The sequence below is a fragment of the Panicum virgatum genome, chromosome 9K (genome assembly GCF_016808335.1).
Source record: "Panicum virgatum strain AP13 chromosome 9K, P.virgatum_v5, whole genome shotgun sequence".
Taxonomy (NCBI): domain Eukaryota; kingdom Viridiplantae; phylum Streptophyta; class Magnoliopsida; order Poales; family Poaceae; genus Panicum; species Panicum virgatum.
In genome coordinates, this window is record NC_053144.1 from 11,675,583 (window position 1) to 11,700,358 (window position 24,776).

General features: G+C 43.5%; 2 protein-coding genes across 3 annotated transcripts; both read right to left on the reverse strand.

Moving 5' to 3' along the window:
* Positions 1–383: 383 nt before the first annotated feature.
* On the reverse strand, positions 384–7,792 carry LOC120648311. Its single transcript, XM_039925041.1, has 2 exons — positions 7,351–7,792; positions 384–758 (listed from the first exon to the last, which is right to left on the reverse strand). Exon 1 carries the CDS (start codon positions 7,644–7,646, stop codon positions 7,365–7,367), a length of 282 nt encoding a protein of 93 aa, XP_039780975.1. The 5' UTR covers positions 7,647–7,792; the 3' UTR covers positions 384–758; positions 7,351–7,364.
* Positions 7,793–8,322: 530 nt separating this feature from the next.
* Positions 8,323–20,209, reverse strand: LOC120648312 (calcineurin-binding protein 1-like). Of its 2 annotated transcripts, none has more exons than XM_039925043.1 (21): positions 20,083–20,209; positions 19,916–19,990; positions 17,952–18,071; positions 17,841–17,881; positions 16,928–17,139; positions 14,885–16,827; positions 13,838–14,062; positions 13,600–13,747; positions 13,387–13,503; positions 13,015–13,214; positions 12,669–12,904; positions 12,363–12,573; positions 12,121–12,276; positions 11,853–12,010; positions 11,578–11,770; positions 10,597–10,988; positions 10,186–10,366; positions 9,879–10,108; positions 9,158–9,803; positions 8,997–9,063; positions 8,323–8,887 (listed from the first exon to the last, which is right to left on the reverse strand). In XM_039925043.1, the coding sequence occupies exons 1-21, from the start codon at positions 20,083–20,085 to the stop codon at positions 8,661–8,663; spliced, it is 5,781 nt and encodes a 1,926-aa protein (XP_039780977.1). In that variant the 5' UTR covers positions 20,086–20,209; the 3' UTR covers positions 8,323–8,660. The 2 variants fall into 2 exon arrangements, with proteins under 2 accessions (XP_039780977.1, XP_039780976.1); XM_039925042.1 differs by having other exon boundaries at positions 8,979–9,063.
* Positions 20,210–24,776: the final 4,567 nt, after the last annotated feature.

Here is a 24,776-nt window from a genome sequence, read left to right on the forward strand (position 1 = left end):
CGTTAATGTCAATTTACTAAGTCAAATTTAATAATTATTGACATAGGACAAATCAGAAACGAATTTTTTCAGTATATTTTGGTCCAGCAAAAACAATTATTCCGAGCGTGCGGTAACCCGGAGTTGGGTTAGAGTCGTTCTAGTTTCTTATGTTACCAATATTACATCCATGCCAAACTTCAGCTCGAGGCGGGGGCAGTCTGGTGATGATACCGAGACACAAGACAAAGCCTGCCATTGCAGCGAGTCTGATTGCAACTAGTAAGGGTGATACCATGCTTATTGATACACAGCTTTGCCCTGCATGCCCGTGACCAAGTGACCACTGTGGTGTGTTATGGTGTGAGATGCTGGTAAAAAAATGATAAACCAAACAGGAAATCGTATATGAAAGTCTATAGATCATGATCTCAGGGCTCGCCTGAATCACTGTAGATACAATATATAAAAAAATCAGCCCTTGACAAACCATCCAACAATATAAGACTGATGCCTGTAGCCACTGGAAGGGTTTCCCAAATAGCAAGGCAAATGACAAACCATCCAACAATATAAGATTATTGAAACACGTCATAATACAAAGACAACAAGTTGAGAATGGAAGTACGCATCACCTTCAGCTTCCATGTCAAACTTAAACAGAAAGTAGGGTGGTTCGGTGATAATACTTTCAAGCAGAAAAGAAAGGAATCACAATCAGTTCGAGGGAATGAGTTCCTTATTGCTTTGCCCAAGTAGATCTTCCTGGCAAAAGTAATCTGTAGGAAAATAAAGAAACCATCAGGCCATCTGAAGCCTCAAATAAAGAAATCTGAAGAACACAAGTGTGCAGCAGGTTTTCGAAGTACATATGTGGCTTGTATGCACATGCTGACTTCCAAGTTAATAAAAAGAAATATGAGTAGCATCCTGTTTCACATCTGAACGGGAAGTCCCATAAACAACCTAAACCAAGGAACAGCGATGACTCGGATGGTGGGATTAATTTCATGAACACAAGGGTGTTTTTTTGTGTGCACGTAATGTAATGCTTGTTACCTTTGGGGGAAGATGCGGAATCGACATAGAGGAAGCGTATATATCCAGCAGTGGCCATATGAGCCTAGAGTATATGGGCCTTAACACCCCCCTTCAAACTCAAGGTGGAAGTGGAGGATCTGAAGCATTGAGTTTGAGCAAGTGAAGCCGGTGTTGCTCTTGAGTTTGTGCTTTAGTAGAGAAATCTGCCACTTGCAATTCTGAAGGCACGTGCTGAAGAGCAATTGTATTTTGCTGACAATGTAACCGAGTAAAGAAGGCATCAACACCAATATGTTTTGTAAGTTCATGCTTCACAGGATCATTGGCAATCCGTATAGCTCCAGTATTATCACATAAAAGAGGTGTATGAGCATCACAAGAGATACCAAAATCAGCCAACAACCATCGAAGCCACACAATCTTTGAAGTGGTGGTGGCAAGTGCTCGAAGCTCCGCCTCAGTACTAGAACGAGATACAGCTGCCTGCTTCTTGGATTTCCATGCAAGTGGGGAAGAGCCAAGAAGAATACAGTAACCAGTGACCGATCGACGATCAGCAGGATTACTTGCCCAAGTGGCGTCCGAGTAAGCATGGAGCTGAAGCGGACTATCAGATGCATAGAATAAGCAGCGGGATGATGCCCCCTTTAAGTATCGCAGCACACGTAACAAATGGCCATAATGGACTGAAGTAGGAGCGCTCACAAATTGACTCAGGATGTGGACTGCATGCGCAACGTCGGGTCTGGTAACAGTGAGGTAAACAAGGCTGCCCACAATGTGTCGATAGCGAGAGGGATCCTCAAGAGGGGAGCCATCAGTTGGTAGAAGTTGGAGATGAAGTTCCATGGGTGTTGTAGCCGTTCGATTATCACTAATGCCAGAACGAGCAATAAGGTCTTGGATATATTTACACTAAGAAAGATAGTATCCCTTTGCAGTACGCAGCACCTCAATACCCAAAAAATAGCTAAGAGGGCCCAAATCAGACATCTGAAATTGCTCGCTAAGCTGTTTCTTCACATGTGAAATGTGTTCAACATCATCACCTGTGATTAACATATCATCCACATAGAGAAGAAGCAAAGTACGGCCACGTGGTGAGAGATGAATAAATAAAGCAGGGTCATGATCACTTGGTGAAAAACCAGCAGCTTTGATCACAGAGACAAAGCGCTCAAACCAAGCACGAGGAGCCTGCTTGAGACCATAGAGAGCACGACGAAGACGACAGACATATCCTGGAGGAGCATCAACTCCAGGAGGTGGATGCATATAAACTTCTTCACGCAAGTCACCATGAAGAAAAACATTTTTTACATCCATTTGAGAGATAGTCCATGAGGAAGAGGCAGCTACTGCAACCAAAGTGCGAACTGTGGTCATGTGAGCAACAGGAGCAAATGTCTCATCATAATCTCGTCCCTGAGTCTGCTGAAATCCTCGAGCCACAAGACGAGCTTTATATCTTTCAATAGACCCATCAGACTTGGTCTTAATTTTGAACACCCACTTGGATGTAATGGGTACAACATGTGATGGTAGTGGAACAAGATCCCAAGTGCCTGTGCAATCAAGAGCAGCCAGTTCCTCAGACATAGCAGACTGCCATTCAGGAATACAAGAAGCTTCTTTATAACTTGTTGGCTCATCAATAACAGCATTCACACGCGAAAACCCATATTTATCAGGAGGCTTGACAGTAGCACGATCTCGTAGATTATATCGCAGGCCAACCTGTGACTCATCAATGTTAGTGAAAACATCAACAGCGGGCGCATCAGGACTGGCCAAGGTAGGAGAGCTGGATGGAGACTCTGTGGAGGTAGTGGTACGGCGACGAACATAAACTTGTGTGACAGGTGGTTTGGAAAAAGGATGAGAAGGAGGTGGAGTGGGTGGGGATGGTGCAGCAATATCATCAGTGTAGGAAGTATGAGGAAGACACATAAAGGAGGTGGACTCTGTGGGTGAATTAGAAGACCGAGTTGAAGAGTTATAAAAGAAAGGACGGTCCTCAACAAAGGTCACATCATGAGAAATGCGTATGCGACGAGAGGAAGGATCATAACACCGATAACCCTTATGCTCATGACTGTACCCTAGAAAAACACATTCAACAAATTGTGCAGTCAACTTAGTCCGCTCACGTGGCGCAAGCAAAACATAGCACGTGCATCCAAAAACACGAAGATGATCATATCGAGGCGGAGTACCAAAAAGTACTTCACCAGGAGATTGACCAGACAATTTGGAGGATGGCTGTCTATTTATGAGATAGACAGCCGTAGAAACAGCTTCACCCCAAAAATGCGAAGGAACAAAAGAGGAGATCAAAAGTGTGCGAGCTGTCTCTATGAGATGGCGATGTTTGCGTTCTGCAACACCATTCTGGGCATGGGCTCCAGGACAAGAAAGCTGAGCAAGAGTACCCTCAGATGTCAAAAACTGGCGGAAAATATCAGACAAATACTCTCCACCAGAGTTAGAACGAAAAACTCTGATAGGTGTAGAGAACTGGGTGTGAACCATACGGGCAAACGACTGATATATGGAACACAATTGTGAACGATGTTTCATAAAATAAATCCATGTATAACGAGAATGATCATCAATAAAAATGACATAATATTTATGACCACCCTTGGAAACAAAAGGAGCAGGACCCCAGACATCAGAGTGAACAAGGTCAAAAGGCCTAGCAGAATGTGAAACACTAGATGAATATGGAAGTTGTATTTGCTTTCCAAGCTTACAACCCTTACAATGAAAGCTAGACTGTACAGAGGTGTGACCTAAGCATCCTGACTCTATCAAGTTGGACAAGCGGGATCCACATAGGTGACCTAGACGATGGTGCCACTGAGCAAAAGATGAAGTGGAAGCCGATGCAGCAGAAGACACATGAGCTGAAGACACATTGGATGGAGGAAGACGTAAGGTATCCAAGACGTAGAGGCTAGGAGCACCTTTATGGCGACGGCCAGTCCCAATCACAGCCCCGCTCTGACGATCCTGAACAAAACAAGATGAGTCATCAAATCCAACAAAGCAATTATGATCTGCAACTTGTCCTACTGAAAGAAGATTCATAGACAGCTGAGGTACAAAAGAAACATTGGGTACACTAAAACGAGAATCACAGAGTGAACCCTTATGAGTTATGGAGCAAGATGTACCATCAGCGGTCTGAACAAAAGCACCATACATGGCTGGCTTGCAAGAAGCTAACTGAGACTGATCAGATGTCACATAAAAGGAGGCCCCTGAATCAAGAACCCAAGATGGTGATGAAGTAGGAGGGGAAACTGCAGCAACAGAGCCTCTAGGCTGAGAGCCAGTACCATTACTACCAGAGCCTCTAGACTGAGATCCAGTACCATTGTTGCGGGCAGCCCGGGCAGCACGGCGTGCACGAAAATCAGCTAACTTCTCTGGATGCTGAGAGAAACAATTGTCTGAAGTGTGATTGGTCTTGCCACAATGCTTACAAGGCTCTGAAGAGGAAGCCTTGTGTGTACCATATCTCTGAGGAGCTGCCAACACACTAGAGGAACTGAAACCAGGAGCAACTGACATGGATTTAAGACTGATCCCTTCTGCAAGCAACTCAGACAAGGCCTGTGACATGGTGAGATTAGAAGAACTCTGAAGTAGCCTTGTGCGAAGAGAATCAAACTCAGCCCGAACACCCATAACAAATCTGTATGTAAGGAACTTCTCAATGAATTGATGTGCTGGACATGGATCTGCAGTACACTCGGGCACCATAGAGGTCAATGCACCCATTAAGCGATCAAAATCGGAATAATACTCATCAATGGACATGTCATGCTGCTCAATGACATGAGTTTGCTGCATGAGAGTATGTAAAAGAGCTCCACTGTCCTGAACATATCGTTGTTTCAGATAGTTCCATATGCCTTTGGCTGTTTTAAACTTACGAAGACTCATAATTATGGATTGTTTAGTGCTGTTAACCATAGCAGCCATTACTTTTCCATCATTAGTCTCCCAGGTTCTAACAGCATCAGCATTACTACTATCATCTTTAAGCACAGGTTTATCTTCAGACAAATGAGGAAGTAACCCACATCCCCTTAGTGCAGTTTCGACTGAAAAAGCCCATTCAGGATAATTCTGACCATCTAGAGTGATATTAATGACAATGGCATTAATCTGAGACATGATGAAGAGTAGCAGAGGACCACAGAGGAGGCGGAATCACCACAACAACAGCAGACGGGAGGCCCAGATTGAATCCGCAACGGACGGACGAAGCAGGGGCGGACGGACGTCACTGACGGACGGAGCAGGGGCAGACAGACGGAGCAGAGGCGACGAGCCGAGGACGACGCGCGGAAGACGGCGCGGACGGGCGGCGGGGATGGCGGCGCGACGAGCGGGCGGGCGGATCCTTGACGGGGACGGAGCGGACAGGGGACGCCGACGAGGACGGGGACGGCGCGGACAGGGGCCGCCTGACGGCACGGCGGCGACGGGCCGCGAGCCGCAAACGGCGGCCGCAACGGGCCGCGGGAATGGGGCCGCGACGGGCGGCTGGATGGCGACACCCAGCCGCAACGGGCGGCCGGACGGAAGCGACGACGACGCCCAGCCGCGACTGGCGGCGGGACGAAGACGACTGCGCCGCACGTGCGGCGGCCGTAACGGGGCCGCGACAGGCGACGACGGCGACGGCAGGGGCGGGCGACAGGAACCCTAACCTTGCTCTGGTGCCATGTTACCTTTGGGGGAAGATGCGGAATCGACACAGAGGAAGCGTGAGGAAGCGTATATATCCAGCAGTGGCCATATGGGCCTAGTGTATATGGGCCTTAACAATGCTGAAGTTAACTTGAAGAAAGGCTACATTTAAAACAACCCATATTATGCTCAACTTCCCATCCAGCATGGATATAGTATGACAATTTTTTATTTCCTCTAAGTGGCCGGAGAGCTGCCCCTCATTGTATTAAGAAGGAGTAAAGATAGTTCACACTAAAAAGCAAAGAACTATGAAAACGCAAAACAAAGAAAATGACCTGACAGCGTCTAGCAAGACCATGGACAGCCACTTTAGGCCATAAACAAATGCTACATATTTGAGGAGAAGAACAATGCAAGAGTGACAACAACATAGTTAATGGACAAAGTTACCTTTCTATCAGCGTGCACTGAGTGACCAAAATTTAATTGCTACAGTGCTACCCTAGACATACATATCTCACATACCCTAAAAATTCTCCCCCTAAAGTTTCTACTCTTTTTGTTTCTTTGTCTTTACACTCTCTTATGCTTTGGACTCATGTATAGGACAGACATAATCATGATTCATGCCAAATTTTGTCTACATTATGATTCAAACACAGATTGCGAACTAGTTATGGGAATATGGCCAATTCCAGTGTTTGGTTTGTTTGATAGTGTCGCAACTGACAACATGGACCCATGGAGTATGCAGGACAAAACTGAAAACTCATTGCTGAACTTCTGACATTGATTACAACATTAAGAAAGCCACATGGATCATGTACAAACTAGAAGGATGTCAACATGTCCGAAAATTCAAATGGTGCCAACCTGATTTTCCTAACAGTACTTGGGAAAGAAAACACCAATTACCAAAGATGCTTATTATCAGGCAATTAAATGTTTCAGAGAAACCTGAATGTAAAACTGTGGCTTGCACATGAAATGCCTATTTCTGATATTTTTACAGAGCAGTCCAGTTCAAAGTGGGCATTTCTATGTCACCTAAAAGATCCAAGGTCTACAAGCATGACAAGTCCTTCATGCACTACAAGTCCAAAACCGTAACCAGATTTGGAATTTGTTCACTAAGAGAAAATCAATATTAGGAACACACAGTTGAGTTACAACCATTCCATTTGATCAGTAAGGCAGCTGGGTTTCTGAACAAACTTAAACCCAACATAAGCTGCTCGTGCTTCAGAGTAAACACAAATCTACACGGTTAGCTACTACGGAAGCCAAACCACTAGTCAAACCAGATTTGCCCCCATTCCTGATTTCCATCAGACCGAATCAAAATCTGCAGAGCTCTCGATCAACGGCAAGCTAACCAAACCCTAGCTATAATAACCAGCACACAAATCGTCTAAAGACAACTACTAGCAAAGGAATCAGCCAAATAACCAATTAATCAACTAGAAATTCGAATCTACTGTCTCCAAACACCGAACGCTCCCCCGCACGAACCCATCCAGCAATCGACACCGACCACACCCGCCTATCCTCAATCTGTTCGACCAAATTCATACGACACGGTGCAGCATCGAGATTCATCCAGCAGAGGCAGGAGCGTACCGGCAACGGGCGTTTCAGGACGACGGCGGGCTGCCGGAGTGGCGGGTGATGAGGTCGTCGTAGGGGTCGCGGCGGCCGGCGGCCTGGCTGATCTGGGGGTCCCAGGAGAGCTGAGAGTTGAAGCGTTCGAAGGTCCAGAAGCCGTAGGGGCGGAGCGGGAGGCTCCACGCCGCCTTGGTGCGCTCGCACCGCTCCTTCATCCGGTAGACGTGCTCCCGCCGCACCTGGTCGCGCTTGTCCGGGTCCTCCATCATGCGGAGGATCAGGTTCTCCGCGAACTCCTTGATGAAACCCATCGCCGCCGCCGGTCTGCTCCTCCTCGCCGGTGCGCTTGGGATCTGCTGGTGCGCGTCCCTACCTCTCGGTCGCTCCTGCGGTCTGCCTGCGGTGGGGGGAGTGGTGCGGGGCTGGTGCCTGGCGTCTGCTTCGCGTACGCGTTGGCAATTGGAGCCCTCCACTTGGGCCTGGTGGTTGGGCTTTGCCGGTGGGAGGCAAAATGACAGAGTTGGGCCGAAATGGGAAGGGACAAAGAGGGCCGGTTACGGAGCTTTCAAAAGGGAACCCCAAATCAGAAATCTATTCTTTGATCGACTACCCCTCAGAAAAAAAAAATTCTTTGATCGACTGTAAACTGCTCGGTACTAAAATGCGATCGATATGATGATACAGTTCTAATGCAGTCACTTCCATGTGTTGATTATCCTAGATCACAGGGGTTAAAATGTGAATGGGAAAAGAGGCGGTGGCTGTTTCGATGACATGTCAGGCTGCAACGTGACACGTTATGATGATTTACATGCGTTATACGACAGCATAACATGATATAGCCATTCGTAGTTATACATGAAAAGGTCGCAATGTCGCATATGGCTCAGGCATACTTTGGCTACGTTTAACTAGTTGCTGCACTAGCCAGTAACAAGTCCCTGGTCATGAGTATGACTGCTACCTGGCAATTTATAGATTTCAGTGTGTGCTAAACTGCTAATCCACCAAAGTTAGGCGGAAAAGCTGAAACTTGCTAAACTTCTGTATTTGTTGGGCCCCAAATGTGGATAAGTTCAATCTATGATTAGTCAATCGCCACAAATTTGAGCACCAAATCAAGGATCAGCATTTGGCATTTGTCACCCTCTTAGATTTCACTCAACTTCCGCCGCTGCTTTTGATTCTACAACTACGCTCAGGAAAAACTAAATTACACACCGGCACAGATACTACCTACATTTGTTAAAGATGGCAGTGATTGCACATCGAGCAAAGCCCAGAGCCTAAAATCATCAGGAGGGGAATCAGAAGCTCTGCCTTCGTTATTTCCTCTCCATGCTGTCTGGTGCATTTTCCATTGCTCTCGATGAACCACTGCGATTGAGCTGAGATGCCGCACTGGCGGCTTTCTGGGCATCAATGGCAGTTTGCGAAGCACTAGCACCACCTGCTTCTTGGTGTGCAGGAGGAGCACAAGCTGCAGCCTGAGTAGAAGGATTTGCATCATGTGCTGCTTCAGTGAATTCAACTTGGGAACTCTTTTCTTTAGCTACAAAAAAAAAAGAGGAACATATCAGAGTAAATCCTAAGGGTGGTAGCTATGTTAAGCCTGTCCAGATGTCAAGGCATGTGTCGAAGACCTTGAGAAGAAACAATACTATGTGGGATTGGCTGAACAACTTGTTGTGAAGCTGTCGCTGCAGAGCTTCCTCTTTTACTTCTGGACTGCAACCATAAAAAAAAAGGGAAATGTGACTATGGGATATGGAGCGATTGTTACACTAAGAGAACTCACCATCATGAGAAACACAAATCATACCTTCATCTCATCACAGTACTTTACAACAGAGGATATATTGGAGTAACGTCCATGAACCAAGGTATATACCCACAGGAGGAGCTTCCTTGGAATGCTTAGGTCGAGCGTCTCGATTACAGGAGGGGCTTGCGGTAGCCCTTCAATAGGCACGTGTGATGGAGTTACTGTATAAAGATTAATGCCTGACGGAAATGTTCCACAGGAGCTCTCCCGATAAAAGTTGTAGGTGCTCTTCATTAATGTAACAGCAGTCTCCAAATTTTCTTCAGAAGTTTGCTTGATGGGAATGTTTTTAATTCTGTTCAGTGTCTCAAACCAATTCATGTCAAGGCCTTTGAACTGAGCAGGCCCATCAGGGGATGAGATAAGAAGCTCATCAGGCTGCAAATCAACATAAAGAAGGAGGCCGTTGGATAATGGAGCAGGCTGGTTTGCTGAATCCATGGACTCGGGCAGTGGAGTGATTGAAGCCAGTTTGATGAGAATACACCGGCACCATGCGAGAGAAGCATGCTTGCATATCTTAGCAAAATTGCTGTTTGACAATTTTGGTGTCTTGAAGCGCTTTCTTATTTTCTCGTTTAGTCCTTCGAGAACATCCAGTCGGTCATCACTCTCGAGCAAATGGATGTACTGGTGGATATAACTGCCACCAAAAAAGTGCTATTTGAAAACTATCAAGCCTAAGAACAATTTATGACACCATGAATGAGTAATTTACCTGTAAAGATTGCTTTCTGATAATTCTGGACTGTTCACCTCTGGTATAGTGCTTATATCAGCCCACAAGTTTGCATGGTCCATGAACACACTGAAAATTTTCTCAAGTAATTGTTCAACAGAAGCATCACCAGAAGCTCGGCGAACCTCAGGATTATTAATTGCTGTTGTTAGAACTTGAAGGTACTTCCCAAGACCAAGGGGAACAATATCACCCAAACATAATGCAAACTACAAAAGAGAAAAAAAAATTTAGTGTCCAGAGGAAATGTAGAGCTTGGCATAGTTATTTTGTAGTTAGGAAGTACCCGCTTATCCGTCCGCAGATATGTATATGCTTTCTCAAGAGTCCACAGGTCTCTATTCTTCTCCAACAGGTTTAAATAGAATATCATATACTTCCTGATGCATGTGATGAATTTTCGTGAACTTTCTGATAAACTGACCTCCAGATTCTTTCTGGATCCACCAACATTTGGATTTTTCCTCCTGGAAAAACAATGGAACAAATTTCCATGTTAGTTATTAATCTTGTACTGCCTCTGCGCCGAAGTGAATAGCTTCCTAAAATATATAAACATTTATAAATTTGACCATCAATGACTAGTACGTCAAATAATTAAGTTTTGTTCTATGAGAATGACATTAATAGATTTAATATCAACTGTACTTCTATATCGATGCATAATATTGCATCAGAGAAAGAAATTAAACTTTACCTTCCTTTTCTAACAGTGCCATCAATCTCCCACATGTTTACTGTAAATGAAGACCGAGAAGATTTGAAACAGAATGAGAGCTCTTCCTTAGCCCGTTCCAGGTCCCCTGCTTCACCTCTTCTATACAATCCTTGAGCAAGCTTGTATCTCGCCTTGTGGAAATGCTTGAGTTCCCCTTCCACACAAATACCAAGGGCATGTAGACAGTCATCATAAAGGATGTGCCACACTTTATCAAGTAAATCAGGCTCAACAAACTTATTTTCCTCTTTAGTATCTAAAGCAGATTTTTCAGTCTGATCAGAAGATGAATTTGAAACATTAGTCATGGACCCCAACATGCTCAAGACATTTTCCTTTGTTGAGTGGTTGTATGTGTAGTCAGCAACAACCTATAAAACAAACAATCAACTAAGTTATCATAAAATTTTCTACTAAAGAACTGTCACAACAGATGCCCCAATCAGGAACAAGACAGAAATAGTACTGTGCTATCAAAAACATGCTATCATTATAAATAAATGCACTTTCTTTTTCTAATTCTCAAATTGTAGCTTTCGCTATCAAAGCAGAAGACAAGTTCAAATCTTAATTTGAGCTAATATAGTGCCAAGTTCTCGATAAGTCAAGCCAGGTCCCTGGACGGTAGTCAATGGCAACCATCTGGGATCACAGATGCTTCAAAAGTGGTCCTTTATAGAGAAAATCAATCACAAGAATCAGATTAATTTTTTAGATTGGCATGGATAACTCAGTCCATTTGATTATCGGTCCTCACTGCTTTCATAGTGAAACAATTCATGTGGTCATGTCATTACTCACCAGTCAGTCAGTATGCAAAAGCATAGCTTATGCAAGAGTATAATTTTTTTCGAAGAAAGCCAAGAGTGGATTCAAAACCACTCCATGAAGAAGTTCGCTGCATATCATTTTCAAGGAAAAATAACTCTTAAAAACTGGTCAGTTACATCTTAGACAAACCTGTATAGCTTCAAGATTCTGTTTGCCTTCAGTGTAAAGTAATTTCAAGCGTGATGCATGAATCCTGTAAACAGGGTCGACTGCAGTTGGATTCAACATCATGGCTTTGTTGTAGTACGAAAATGACTTCGAAAAGGAATGCCCCAGTTTCAAACACAGTTTTCCGAGGTAAAATGCATGAAGCCACTGCTCCCTGCAAGTAAATACGTATTATATCATCCCATGTGTGAGAAACAACAGACAGAACATGAAAATAATTAGGAATGTTCGATTACTTTATTTCAAAAGCCTTCTCAAAATGCTTCATAGAATTTTGACAAAATATCTTCCATGTCGAGTCCTTCACTGGCAATGTAGCTCTTTGATCATAAAAGGGTACCACATTTTGAAGGCTATCATAGTAGACAAGAGCCAATAATTCATGCGCCTCACTCTAGATGAAAATGAGATTGCATGTCATCCGAAAAATTTCATCAAGAACAGTGGAAGGTAACGGATTGATACAAAAGGCATCCTAATACATAACAGATTAGAAGAACTCACCTGCTCAGGAGCAGTTTTGGCAAGTAGTGAACTCATCAATAAGCAGCGTCGACTATGTCGGCGACCCATTTCAACCCTTCTGATTAAATCTGTATTTGTTCGCCAATCCAAGATGCTTATATGTTTACTACCATCATTGAGCAACAGGTCAACTTCCTGTCATACGAGCACTTGTTATGCAACATAATTGATTAATATAAGGGAGCAGATCCAATCAATTGGTAGATCTAAAAAGATTTCACCTCATCATAAAGATTGGAAAGCTTCTGCCAGCTTTCAAACCGCAGTGGATTGTACAACAAATCATACTTGAAAATATTGGCACTCTGTTCAACAAATTCTTCCCCTTCCTTTTTCAAAACGAAACCTGTATGCTTGTCGGTGGCACTTATATCTTCAGCTTGTGCTATGTAGAAATACAGGTTACCATAAACATCTGAGTAAGGCTCCGAACTGCATCAAATAGTTGAACATGTAGTTAGGATAAATCCATCAATATCTCTTTCAAATCATAGAGAAGGGACTCTAGGTGTAATGCACAAGCCAACCTAGCAGTGGAGAGTTTTTTGAATGCTTCATAGCCTCTTTCACCTGGGAACAGTACATTCAGGATAGCTTCCCTAGATCCATTACTTTCACAAATTTCAGAGAGTACTTCTTCACATGAGTCAGGTCCATCCAAGAAATTATCGATAGGGTTGTTAACCAATAAGTCATAAGGTGGCTGCGGAAAGTGCTTACGTATAGCCCGCAGCACTCTCCGTAATTTAACCAAGCCAGTTTTCTAAAACAAAAATAAGAATGGGCAAAGCATTAGAAACTATATTTGACGCTGATAGTTCATAGCTAACTGAAAGTAGGAAACACAAAGGCTGTTATTAAAAATTAACTCACAGAAAGTGCTTTTGCATATGGCAGAACATATTGAAACACATCAGCACATTGTTCTTTTGTTTGATAATCACCACGGCTTGTATTTTTATGTACTGCAAGATCATCTTCACTGCAAGAATCCGGATTTATCTTCAGACCATATAAACAGAAAAAAGCCTGGTCCAAGGCACTATCAAGACATGACTGTATCTCATCCAATTCTGCATGAACAGGACATTTATCAGGGTAACTGCAGCACCAAGAATTTACAAAATGATAATTTATGATGATACAACAAGCCAGTATTATCTCAAGTTATGCATTATCTTCACCACAAGATAGATACAAAATAGCTACAAAATTACTAAAACGGTATATGCCATCCAGTCTTACCTGATTCTTCCTCATCCTCAGAGTTATGCTTGCTGTCATTAACTGATGATTCATCCACCATACTGTCTTGTGCTTTGACATCATTTGTAACTACATCTTCTTCCATCCCATTTGAATCTACACAATACGACAGAGAAAACCAACAGATGTCAGTTATTAGTTAGTAGGAAAGTGAAACATGTCTACAATAATAGGGTCGGTAATAAAACTCACTAAGCTGTGATTTTAGTTTCACGTCTAGTGCCATGAGATGTTTGATTGCAAACTTGAGGAATGTCCCCTCCTCCCCTTCACCATCCTTTCCGGAACAGCAGAGTCCATACTCAGCAACCAAATCATGGACTGCGACAATTAAGTCAACCTGCATTGGTGAATGAATAGCTGAACGTTGAATAGGAAGGGCAAAACTACAGAGCTCAATAACTTTGGCTAATATGAAAGTGGTATATACCTGAGTTTTGATGGATATCGTAGGATCAAGGTGCTGGAGCTTGCAAAATGCAATAGCTGCATCTATGAGACAGGAACTTTCCAATTGGTCAACCTGATAGGAGGATCCAGAGCATGAGAGTTTTCTTGATAGGATTATTTTCACAGCAGCACACATGATTGTCAGGAGCAATGATTGAATATCACCGACAATAGACACTAGTGAGCTCCAGCCATCTTGTCCATCCTGCAAGCAGGAAAATTTTGACTATGCTCAGGTGGCAGTGTTAGAGGAATTAATACACTAATAGGTTTCACTGACTAGTGAGCAAGCATAAAAGTTTTATCAAAATGCATTAAAGAAAATTGATGCAGGTGATGTAGAAATGTATGAAATTTCAGATGACGCCTTAAATTAGAACATGGCAATATCTTGGAGCAATTCTCACAGTGTGAGCAGCGCATGGAGAATAGATATTACTTAAAAACTTAAAAGGGGTTACTTGCTACTGTTTATGTTTGCTCAATCTTTTTCTGCATGGTTAATAGACAGTGCATTTTCATTAATCACATGGAATAAGAAAGTGTTCAAAGCTTTGTGCTTCTTGCCTGACCAACCAATCTACTCCGTCCAGATAGAAACATACAACAGTTTCCTTTTGTTTACTTTGCATGGTCTCCAAGATACAGGAGTATTTACCATAATATGTTTGCAAACACTAAGGATTATACACTAAGAATGGTTTCAACAATAAATAAAACTTTTTTTTAACTAAGGCTAATCTAGATGCAAAATATTATGAGTGGTCAAAGATTTTAAAAAAAAGTTTGGCTGTGACAAAATGTGCCAAAGTTTTAAGTTTTGTAACATCCATGGGAAACAGTAACAAACTGCAAAAAGGAAAGCTTCAATCTCACTCTATAGCCATATATAGTAATTTTGCGTGGGCACAGGCACACTAATAACACAAATGTAAAAACTCATTACATATTGTGCCAACAATTAAGAGATCTGACTTAATAAAAGGGCAAAGAAGGAAATCTGAGGAAAAAGGGACATCCAACTTACAGAATTATCACATTGATCGATAAAGTCTTTTTCTTTACCGGCATTTCGAGATACATCTCTGACTGCTTCCACAACATTTTCAAGGCGGTTCCGGTTCATTGCTTCCACAAAGTCCATGTTACTTGAACATTTTCCTTTTGGGGGTGTAATAGATCCAACCATGCCAGCTGCCACAGTAAGAACTTGAATTTTTCTTCGATGGGAATCAAGATATACCTGGATGTTCATTGGTTTTGCTTTTTCGCATGCAGATATTAAGACATCCAAGGCAGACAACTCAAGTGAAATGACATTCTCACTCTCTCTTTGTGGACCATATGCATTTCCAACATAGACATCTTTCGTGGAAAGCAAAAGTGGAGGTAGCAATTTCATGAACTCTGTATGAGTTATTTTGTTGATATTCTCATCATTATTCCAAAGTAAAGATTCAAGCCTGATCAAGTTAATTTCACGAAAAATCCTATCTGCTGTCAGCGATTTTACAAGCTTGGTGTGAGGTAGAAGAATAACATCTCCACAGCTTTTGTCTTTGTTGCAGTTTCTTAGGATGGACAGGGCAATATTGAACTCTTTGTAAGCTTTCTCTTTGCAGTCTGATGAAAGGGACAAACAACCGCTCAGCCAGAAGAAGCGAACCCAGAACACACAATTCATGTTTGAAGAAGAATCACATTCAGATTTTTTATCACTAAGCATGTCAGAGGAAACAGGTTTGTCGGAATTTTCATTACTTTTCTCAGTTATATCACTTGAAGATACATCTGCCCAACTTCTTTCCATTTCCAAATCCAAGTCAGTTGATTTTATTTCTCTGACAGATGTGTTGAATGGCAGTTCCAGAGCTACTGACTCAATGATCTTACAAAGATGGTAAGATGAATCAGACAGCTCTGAGGATGTTGATGGACTTCCAGAACACAAAGCCTGATCGTAGTACAGTTCAGCTAGAAATAAACTGCACAGCTCAGATCTGTCTTCAGCCCAGCCTCTAGTAAGTTTATCCAGTTCAATGAGCTTAACAAAATAATCTTGGAAAGGAACTTTAAGATGAGCCATCTCCTCAAGTAACTTATAACCAATGTGATGAGGGCCCAAATTTTTGGATATCTTGCATAGAAATCTCTTTAAGTCGTTTGCCTCTTCATCGGATGTATAGGTGAGAGTATCAGTATTGGAAGCGTCAGCATTTCCAGAAAAATCAGCCTTTTCTGCAGCACTCGTCCCCTTGAGTATAAATGGATCGAGAAACTGGGTCACAGCATGTGTTATATCTTTACCATCAGATCCATTTTCATCTTTTCCAGATTTGCGACTTCGCAGCCTCTCAAGACGTGTGCTCCGCCTTTCATGAGGATGTTCTCTATCTGAATTAACATCTTTCTCTTTGACTGTAGTTTTGCAATCATTAGATGGCAGTGTCTCACCATCATGATGTGAATCATTTCCATTTTCACCAGCAGATTCCACACTTTTGATTGTCTCTGTAGATACGACAACATCAATCATGTTGTAAGCAAGCCCTTTGATACTATCCTCACTGCCTGAACACCTATCAGCAGTATTTGTGCTCTTGTCTACATCAGCCTTCTCACTGTTTGCACTTAAGAAGCATAGGATACCATCCAAAAGAGCCAACCATTTCGCTTCATTCAATTGCAATGTAGCACACTGTTTACTCTTCTTTGTCCTTGTTTCTTGGTAGTTTTCATCATCTACGGATTTTCTTTTGTTGGAAAAGATGAGTGTCACATGTGTGGGTTCAAGTATGTCAATACCCCGAGGTGCGAAAGGTACCGGTTCAGCACATTCAATGGTCTTCTTGACATGTAAAGCGCGATGATGTGATGGCCAACTCCTAAGTATTAAATTTGCTACAGAAAGGCATGCGACTTCATCACGAATTGCTATAAGCACCTCCAATAATTTCTCCATGCAGTTCCCTACAAAAGCATAAGTAACTAAATAAGAAGCCAGTATAGGTACCATAAGTGCGATAGATGAACTGAACATAAATTATAATGAGTAAAACAGGTATCATACAGTTGTTTGGGCTGCATAGAAGGCCCTGCTCAAATGCCCATCTTGATACACTCAGCAAACCCATTGAACAAGAAAGAGTACCCAGATGATTCCAGACAACTGAATCATTTGAATCAAGTTCTACAGCTTGTAGGTAACAATGAAGAGCATTATCATAAAACTCCAAACCTTGTTGGAGGAAAACAGATGCAAGATTTTTCAATGTTAAAAACCTGTACAAGTGAGAAAGGTGTGTCAGTATTTTAGCAGTTAAAGTTAATGTCACACATGTCTGATCAACCAGCCGTTGGATTCCATATGCTGTATCCAATTCAACACCCGCGACACCAACCAACTAGGCAATTATGTCATGTATTGTACAATAAAACTAAAACATATATGACAGGCAAGAAGTAAGCTTGTGATGCTGTTATGTCATATGCAGAATCATATGTACCTTGAAACTGAGGTATCTTTTCGAACAAAAAGAGAAGCAAAAGATCTATCATACTAAAATCACTAGAAATTGACTGCAGAAATAGGGATAAAATTATACACAATACCACAATAGGTGATTCCCCTACTGCATTTCCCTAAAAAAAAGTAGGGATCAAATGAACATTTAACTTGTGAAATGCTACATTGTTGCCTTCCTATGCTTCTGTAGTACAATAGTCTGTTGTACAATAGTTTGTTCACTTAAGACTAGGAATTCAAATTTTGATCACTTAAAGGAGAAAATCGGTCTTCCAAAGTCAATATAACAAAAGTCTCTTGGTACCATAAAATTTAGAAGAACCATAGTTTTATGCAGTTAAATTGTTTCATGAATGGTCTTCTATTTTGCATTTCTCTTTGGTAATATGAGCATTTAAATCAAACAGCAACTAAACACAGCTTTACCATGAGAACAATAAAATGTATGAGAAAAGACCTTAGCTGCAGCAAATGCTGATCACTGCCAATGTTATCAACCTGTTCAAATAAACAAATTGACGTTATGGAGAAGACCACAAAATAAATATTAAAAAAGTTCTGAAATTGCCTGAATGTTTGATATTAGCGGGTCCTTCAGAACATCCTCAAGAAGTTCACGAGCTTTTGAATAATCTTTTTGTTGCAACTTGAGGAGTCCCTCATGATACTTCTGAGAGAGCGCAAATTCCTGACAGAATTACGAAGAGGAAATATCAGTAAGACAGATATACTGAGACATAGTACTAAGAGTTCTTCACACTGAAATTTTCACTCTTGCCATGAGAAGGGAGTTATCAGAATCTGATTCAGATGCTACTGGTTATTCAGAATTTTCTTATATGACTAATCTAGCAATTGCAAAAACAACCATTAATAACTTGCACACAATTGAAAATGCTTGATAAATGTGTTCGTCCAGTAGACACAAAAGTCTACAGTGCACTTCAGGAAAACGAACCAATATGTCGAAAAAATGCCCTGGACAACAATAATATATATATGTGGATTCTTTTTTCATGTGATAAGTATTCCCGATTATTGATGTAAGCAAAAGCTACAGAAAGGTGTTGCAATATTATGGTTGTTGTGGTTTAGATGCCACTATGGCTAATCACCCCCTATTCAACAGAGTACAAGCGCACTGTTCTTTTAAAAAAACACCTGGAAAAGAATTCATGGGCAGAGTGCACAACTGCACATCACATTTTCTGAATCAAAGACCATAAGTTTCATATTTCAATCCAAGAGAACACAAGAAAGAGTAACAAATGATCACCCCATTAATTAAACTATAAATTCACATTTCCCACAAACAATCTCTTCTAAAATATCAATAGTCACATGAGATTTAATGTTACAGTAGTTAAGACTTAAGAACACAAGACTTAAGCAGTACATTTGTTCATAAAAGATCCAAGGTTCCGGACAAGAACTTTTTGTTCACTAAAAGCACAATTAGCCAGATCTTCTCATTGACTCAAGTTAATGTGCTCTAAGAGTACAGCGAGTCATAACTTGACATATATCCTTCAGATATCCCTCTCATCTGTGAGATACTCAAGGTTCGCACCAAACAGTCTTTCCATGCATATATCTTCTTATAATAGAGAAAAGTACCACTTGGATTAAGCGCCTAAGTCATAAGGCTCCTAAATCATTTTTGGCCAGTTAAAATCAAAGTGATAAACTAATCTACCACTTTAAGGATGCATAACAAGCCAGGGATGTAAGTAATTGTGTGAGTATATGGCATCAGTGTGCAGCATCATACCCTGCATTGAACATAAATTTGTCCAGCTCAAAATTCTTTACAACCACTAGTTTCCTCTTGATGCGTGGATATCTCAGACGGTAAAATGTTAACTAAGCTTACAGCAAGATTTTTATAAGAATAAATCCCACACCAAACTGCTGTAAAGTTATCTTGCAATTTTATTACAACAGAGCTCAACATAAAGAATGCGAACTTAAATCTGAAGGCCTAACAATCCCCATGCCCACCGGCACCTGCAGTCCAAAGCTGCAGTTGAAAAATTATATGCTTACATTCTAGATAATGTGATGTCCAATCGAAAAAATGAACTCTTAGTAAGAACTACACTTCACTACCTTAAATCACCAATGCTTGTCCAACATGCAGTATTGATAAAATGAGCTGTGTTGTTCTTCTTGATGGTGTGCCTAGGTGGATGGTTCAGCAGGCAGGGTGGCAAACAATGCACATGGAACTGCTATTCCAGTTTAGGTGTGGATTTCTAGTGTTGAAGTTTTCTGGATTTTCTCTATTTGGTATTACACCAATTGACAGGACGATTTACTTCACAGCTCATGATCTCGCGAGAGGTGGTTTCACGAAGGAATTACGAAACACTTTATTCAGCTGAAATACGACATGACCCAACACATTACACTCGACAAATCGGAAGCCCTAACTTATCGCACCCCCCACAAACTGAAGAAGCACACCGCTAAAATTTTCGGGTGCTAGCAAATTCGGGGTAATAAGGAATCAGGGAAGAAGAGGAGACCTACCTGAGCTTCCTTGGTGGGCGCGAGCGGTTCCCATTGGCCGCCGGAGTCGCTCTCGTTGATGGCTGCGATGGAGAACTGCGAGCTCGAGCGAGCAGCGAGTGAGTCGTAAAGCAATTCAAAACAGGGGGCAAGAGGTGAGCATGGAACGCGCGTGAGGTCGGGCTCACCATGGCCGGTGGCTCCGCGGACGGGGCCGCGGTAGGTTCGCCGGCGACGAGGGTTCCGGCAGCGAGTGGCGCTCGCCGCCGGGAAAATGCGATAATTACGGAATTACCACCACTTGTTGGGGTTTTGTGTTCGGGTCGGGTCGGGTTTCGTACACGAGGATCCTGTCAAACCGGTCAAACCGGTCCGGACCGGTACCGGTTTGGTCCGGTATGAAACCGGCCATATTTTAAAATTTGAATTTGAATTCGTAAAAATGAAAAATTCTCAAAAAAATCCTAAAAATATTTCAAGGTACGACGAATTTAATGGTGTCAAATTTTCCCAAATATTTGATCATTTAGTATGGTTTGCAGAATTTAGAAGTTAAATCAAAAAAGAAAAAGAAAAAAAACGACGGCCCATTAAGGCCCATCGCGCGGCACAGCGTATTTAACCTATCCCCAAGTGTCCCGCAGCCTCAACCGCCTCCCGTCCGCTCCTCTCGCCCCCTAGGCACCCCTATCCGCCGCCAGCACCCGCCGTCCGCCGCCCTGACCCGGCCAACCGGCCCCTGGGAGCGGCTAACCGGTCCCCCACACCGGTAAGCCGGGCCGGTACCAGATCTACCGGTACCGACCGGTTAGCCGCCCTTGGACGCCGGTTTACCGGCCCGGTTAGGCGGTAAACCGCCACGAGCGGCGGTAAGCCGCCGGCAGGTGAGGTTTTTTTCCCCTAGGATTTAGGTGTATTTAGATGATTTTTTTTTAGGATTTAGGTGTATGACTTAGGTATATTTAGAATGTAGGTAAGATTTAGGATTTAGGATGTTTTAGGATTTAGGTATATTTAGATGATTTTTGACACTATGACTTAGGAGTTAGAATATTAGATGATATATTTTTGTTGTCCATGTATGCAGATAGACAATGACAAGCAGAGATGTTGTATGGAAACACGGGGAAAATCTTTATCCCGGATGGCGATGCAACTATTGTCGTACGCAGAAAGGAGGAGGTGGTGCGACTAGATTGAAACAACATTTGGCTGGGCGCGGGGCGGAGGTGGTCCATTGCAGGAATGTGCCACCTGATGCGCGGGACTTCTTTCAGCGTGAGTTGGATAGGGCAAAGAAGGCAACTGCTGACCGTCTGGTTGCAATGTGGTCACCGGCAAGTGGATCTGGACGCATAAGCGTCGGGCTGATGGTACACTAGAGCGCTACAAGGCTCGCTGGGTTCTTCGGGGTTTCACTTAGCGGCCTGGTGTGTCCTATGATGAGACCTTCAGCCCAGTGGTGAAGCCTGCTACTGTGCGCACGGTCCTCTCGCGCTCCTGGCATATGCACCAGGTGGACGTGAAGAATGCCTTTCTTCACGGCACTCTGTCAGAGACAGTGTACTGCTCTCAGCCGGCGGGGTTTGTGGACTCGAGTCGTCCGGATATGGTCTGCCGGCTCAACAAGTCCCTCTATGATCTGAAGCAGGCTCCAAGGGCTTGGTACTCTCGGTTCGCCACGTTCTTGCTGACTTTGGGGTTCACCGAGGCCAAGTCTGACACGTCTCTCTTCATCTTCCGCTGTGGGGATGAGACTGCATATATGCTGCTCTATGTCGATGACATTGGGCTCACAGCCTCCAGTCAGCAGTAGCTTCAGAGTGTCATCTCCTCTCTGCAGCAGGAGTTTTCTATGAAGGATCTGGGTCAGCTCCACCACTTCTTGGGCGTCACTGTTGAGCCTCGCTCGTCTGGTCTTCTCCTTCACTAGCGACAATACGCACTCGATATTCTGGATTGGGCTGGGATGACTGATTGTAAGCCCTGCTCCACTCTTGTCGACACTCAGGCGAAGGTGTCTGCTGATCTGGGTGATCCGGTGGCTGATCCTACTGCCTACCGGAGTCTGGCTAGCGCTTTGCAGTACCTCACATCAGGGTTTACTTTTCCGACGGAAAATGATTTTCCGGACGTTCCCGGAAACGGGAAATTACCGGTTTTCCGTTTTTTTCCGGATTTTCCGATCGGAAAACGATTTGAAATTCAAATTTCGGTTTTCGACATTTTCCGACCGGATTTCGGTGTTTTCCGACCGGAAAATGTTGTTGGTGATCGGAAATTGTAAAATCAGTGAGGAAAAATTAATAATTTTACAGCACTTCGTCTAATTTTGCATATATAACAGTTCACAAAGCATAATAAATATTTCACACACCAAATATTAATAGGATTCACCTAAAACATGTATGTTCAATTGTCCATACAAGACACACAATCTAAATCCAATATAATGCAATACCAAGTCCATTATCCTAGTCATACAAGCCATAGGTTCATTGCAATAATACAATACCAAGTCCATTGTCCAAGTTATACAAGCTGATCATATATAGGATATGTTTTGCTAAATAAACCCAACATGTGTAATAGTCATGTGAGGAATATATTATTTTTACGGAATCTATGTGTGTTTAGTCATGCGAGGGATACTTAATAAGAGTTTACATTTCTATTTCATATACGGATCTATATGTGTTTAGTCATGTGAGGGATATATTGTTTTTACGGAATTTGAATGGATATTTCGTGTTTAAATTATATATACATGTGTAATAGTTCCTTTGCAATACCATATATACCAAAATATTTTTTTACATTGCTAAAACAATGTTTTCCGACCGGAAAGCACCGAAATCCGACCGGAAAGCAACGAAATCCGGTCGGAAAATCCGGTTTTCGTTTTTTATGAATTTTGAAACCCAAAAATTCGAAATTTCGCCGGAATTCGTTTCTCGGACACAACAGGTAACGGTAAATTTTCCGGTAAACTAGATTTACCGTCCGAAATTTTTTTCCTTGCCTCACATTCACCAGGCCGGACCTCACCTACGCTGTTCAGCAGGTCTGTCTCCATATGCATGATCCCCGGGAGTCACACCTCGCTGCGCTGAAGCGTCTCCTCCGCTACGTCCGTGGCACTGCGGACCTCGGCCTGGTGCTTCACCACTTCTCTTCTGCTGAGCTGGTGGTCTACACCAACGCTAACTGGGCTGGCTGCCCGGACACTCGTCGCTCCACTTCTGGCTACGCCGTCTTCCTGGGCGGCAACCTGGTCTCCTGGTCGTCCAAGCGACAGCCGGTTGTCTCCCGCTCCAATGCTGAGGCGGAGTACCGGGCTGTCGCTAACAGCGTGGCGGAGGCGTCCTGGCTACGACAGCTCTTGGCGGAGCTCCACAGCCCACTCGCCAAGACCACGCTCGTCTACTGCGACAACGTTAGCGCTGTGTATCTCTCCACCAACCCCGTCCAGCATCAGCGGACGAAGCATGTGGTGATCGACCTACACTTCGTGCGCGACAGAGTCGCCATCGGCGATGTTCGGGTACTCCATGTCCCGACTACCTCCCAGTTTGCTGACATCTTCACCAAGAGACTGCCCTCCTCGACCTTCTCGGAGTTTCGCTCCAGCCTCAACGTAGCCGGTGGCTAGTTGTGGCTGCGGGGGGGGGGGGGGTATTTGCCCTTTGTACTCTCTTCTTGTCCAGTCTTGAACACCACTGCGCCAGTAGTTCAGACTGCGGGGGGGGGGGGGGTGTTGGCTTTCTTGTTGTCCAGTCTTGAACACCGCTGCACCGGTAGTTCAGACTGCGGGGGGTGTTGGTGTATATGTGAGCCCATGTATAGAGGCTCATCTAGAGGCCCATGTATAGGATCTATATATCCCACCCTTTTAGGATTTGGAGGAATACAAGACATTATTCTCTCCTACAGGCTGCTCATTCTTTGCAAGATCAGCAAGCATAATATCAGCCACATCATAGTCCTCAACCAATGACGAGTCATCTTCAAGCAACCTCAGGAGCAATGAGAGGCACAAGGAGCGCCGAATGCTAACCTGCGACGTGTGCCATCGCACCCGGCCGTGCTCTGCCGCTTCCTAGCGGGCTGGCCGCCGGACCGGCGCTGGCGTCGTGTGCCATCGCGGGCGTCGCCGAGGGGATGGCCGTCGGCACTGGCGTCGTGTGTCGTCGCGGGTGTCGCCGAGGGGACGGCCGTCGGCGCTGGCATCGTGGGCCGTCGCGGCCGGGTGGGTGCGTCGCCGGACGTCGATGGGAGGGGAAAGGAAGGGGAGACAATGACAGGTTGACCCCACATGACTGGAGGGGGAAAGCGAAAAAGCAAAAAATCAATCTGCTGGAGTACTTCTTCCCTATAAGTTGAAATTGAGAAAGGGGATTTCCCTATATGGTGAAAAAGGGGAATGGGAAAGATCAATCTGTTGGAGTTGCTCTTAGAGCATCTCCAAGTGTTCCCTATTTTTTCTTCCCAAATTTTGTTGTTTATCAACTCCCCAAATAGATAAGAGTCAATCTCCAAGAGTTCTCTATTTTTACTCTTCAAAAATGAAAAGTTGTGATCCCAAAGGGTTTTAATTTCGCGGGAAACTTCCATGGCCGGTGGACAGGAGCTTCTTGCAAGTCAAATTGCCGGCGATTCAGAGCACGATAGGGCTCGGAATTTGGGGGAAAAAGAAAGAAAACGGCAAGGGGATTCCATTTTACCTCTTACTTCTATCAGAGATACATCATAACAGTCAGAATCTCGCCGGACAAATGCTGCAATGGTGGTTCTGATCCCGCGAGAGCATAGTGGGGTCGATCTGTTTTGTTGGCGAGCTCTTGAAACCAGCGCTGGGCATCCACAGGGACATGCAGCAGGA

Coding starts and splice junctions, on each gene's coding strand:
- LOC120648311 (XM_039925041.1), bottom strand. CDS start 7,646: ATGGGTTTCATCAAGGAGTTCGCGGAGAACCTGATCCTCCGCATGATG.
- LOC120648312 (XM_039925042.1), bottom strand. Junction 13,215..13,386: donor TGAGGATGAGGAAGAATCAG/GTAAGACTGGAT, acceptor CTGTTCATGCAG/AATTGGATGAGATACAGTCA. Junction 12,011..12,120: donor CCAAAACTGCTCCTGAGCAG/GTGAGTTCTTCT, acceptor ATTTTCATCTAG/AGTGAGGCGCATGAATTATT.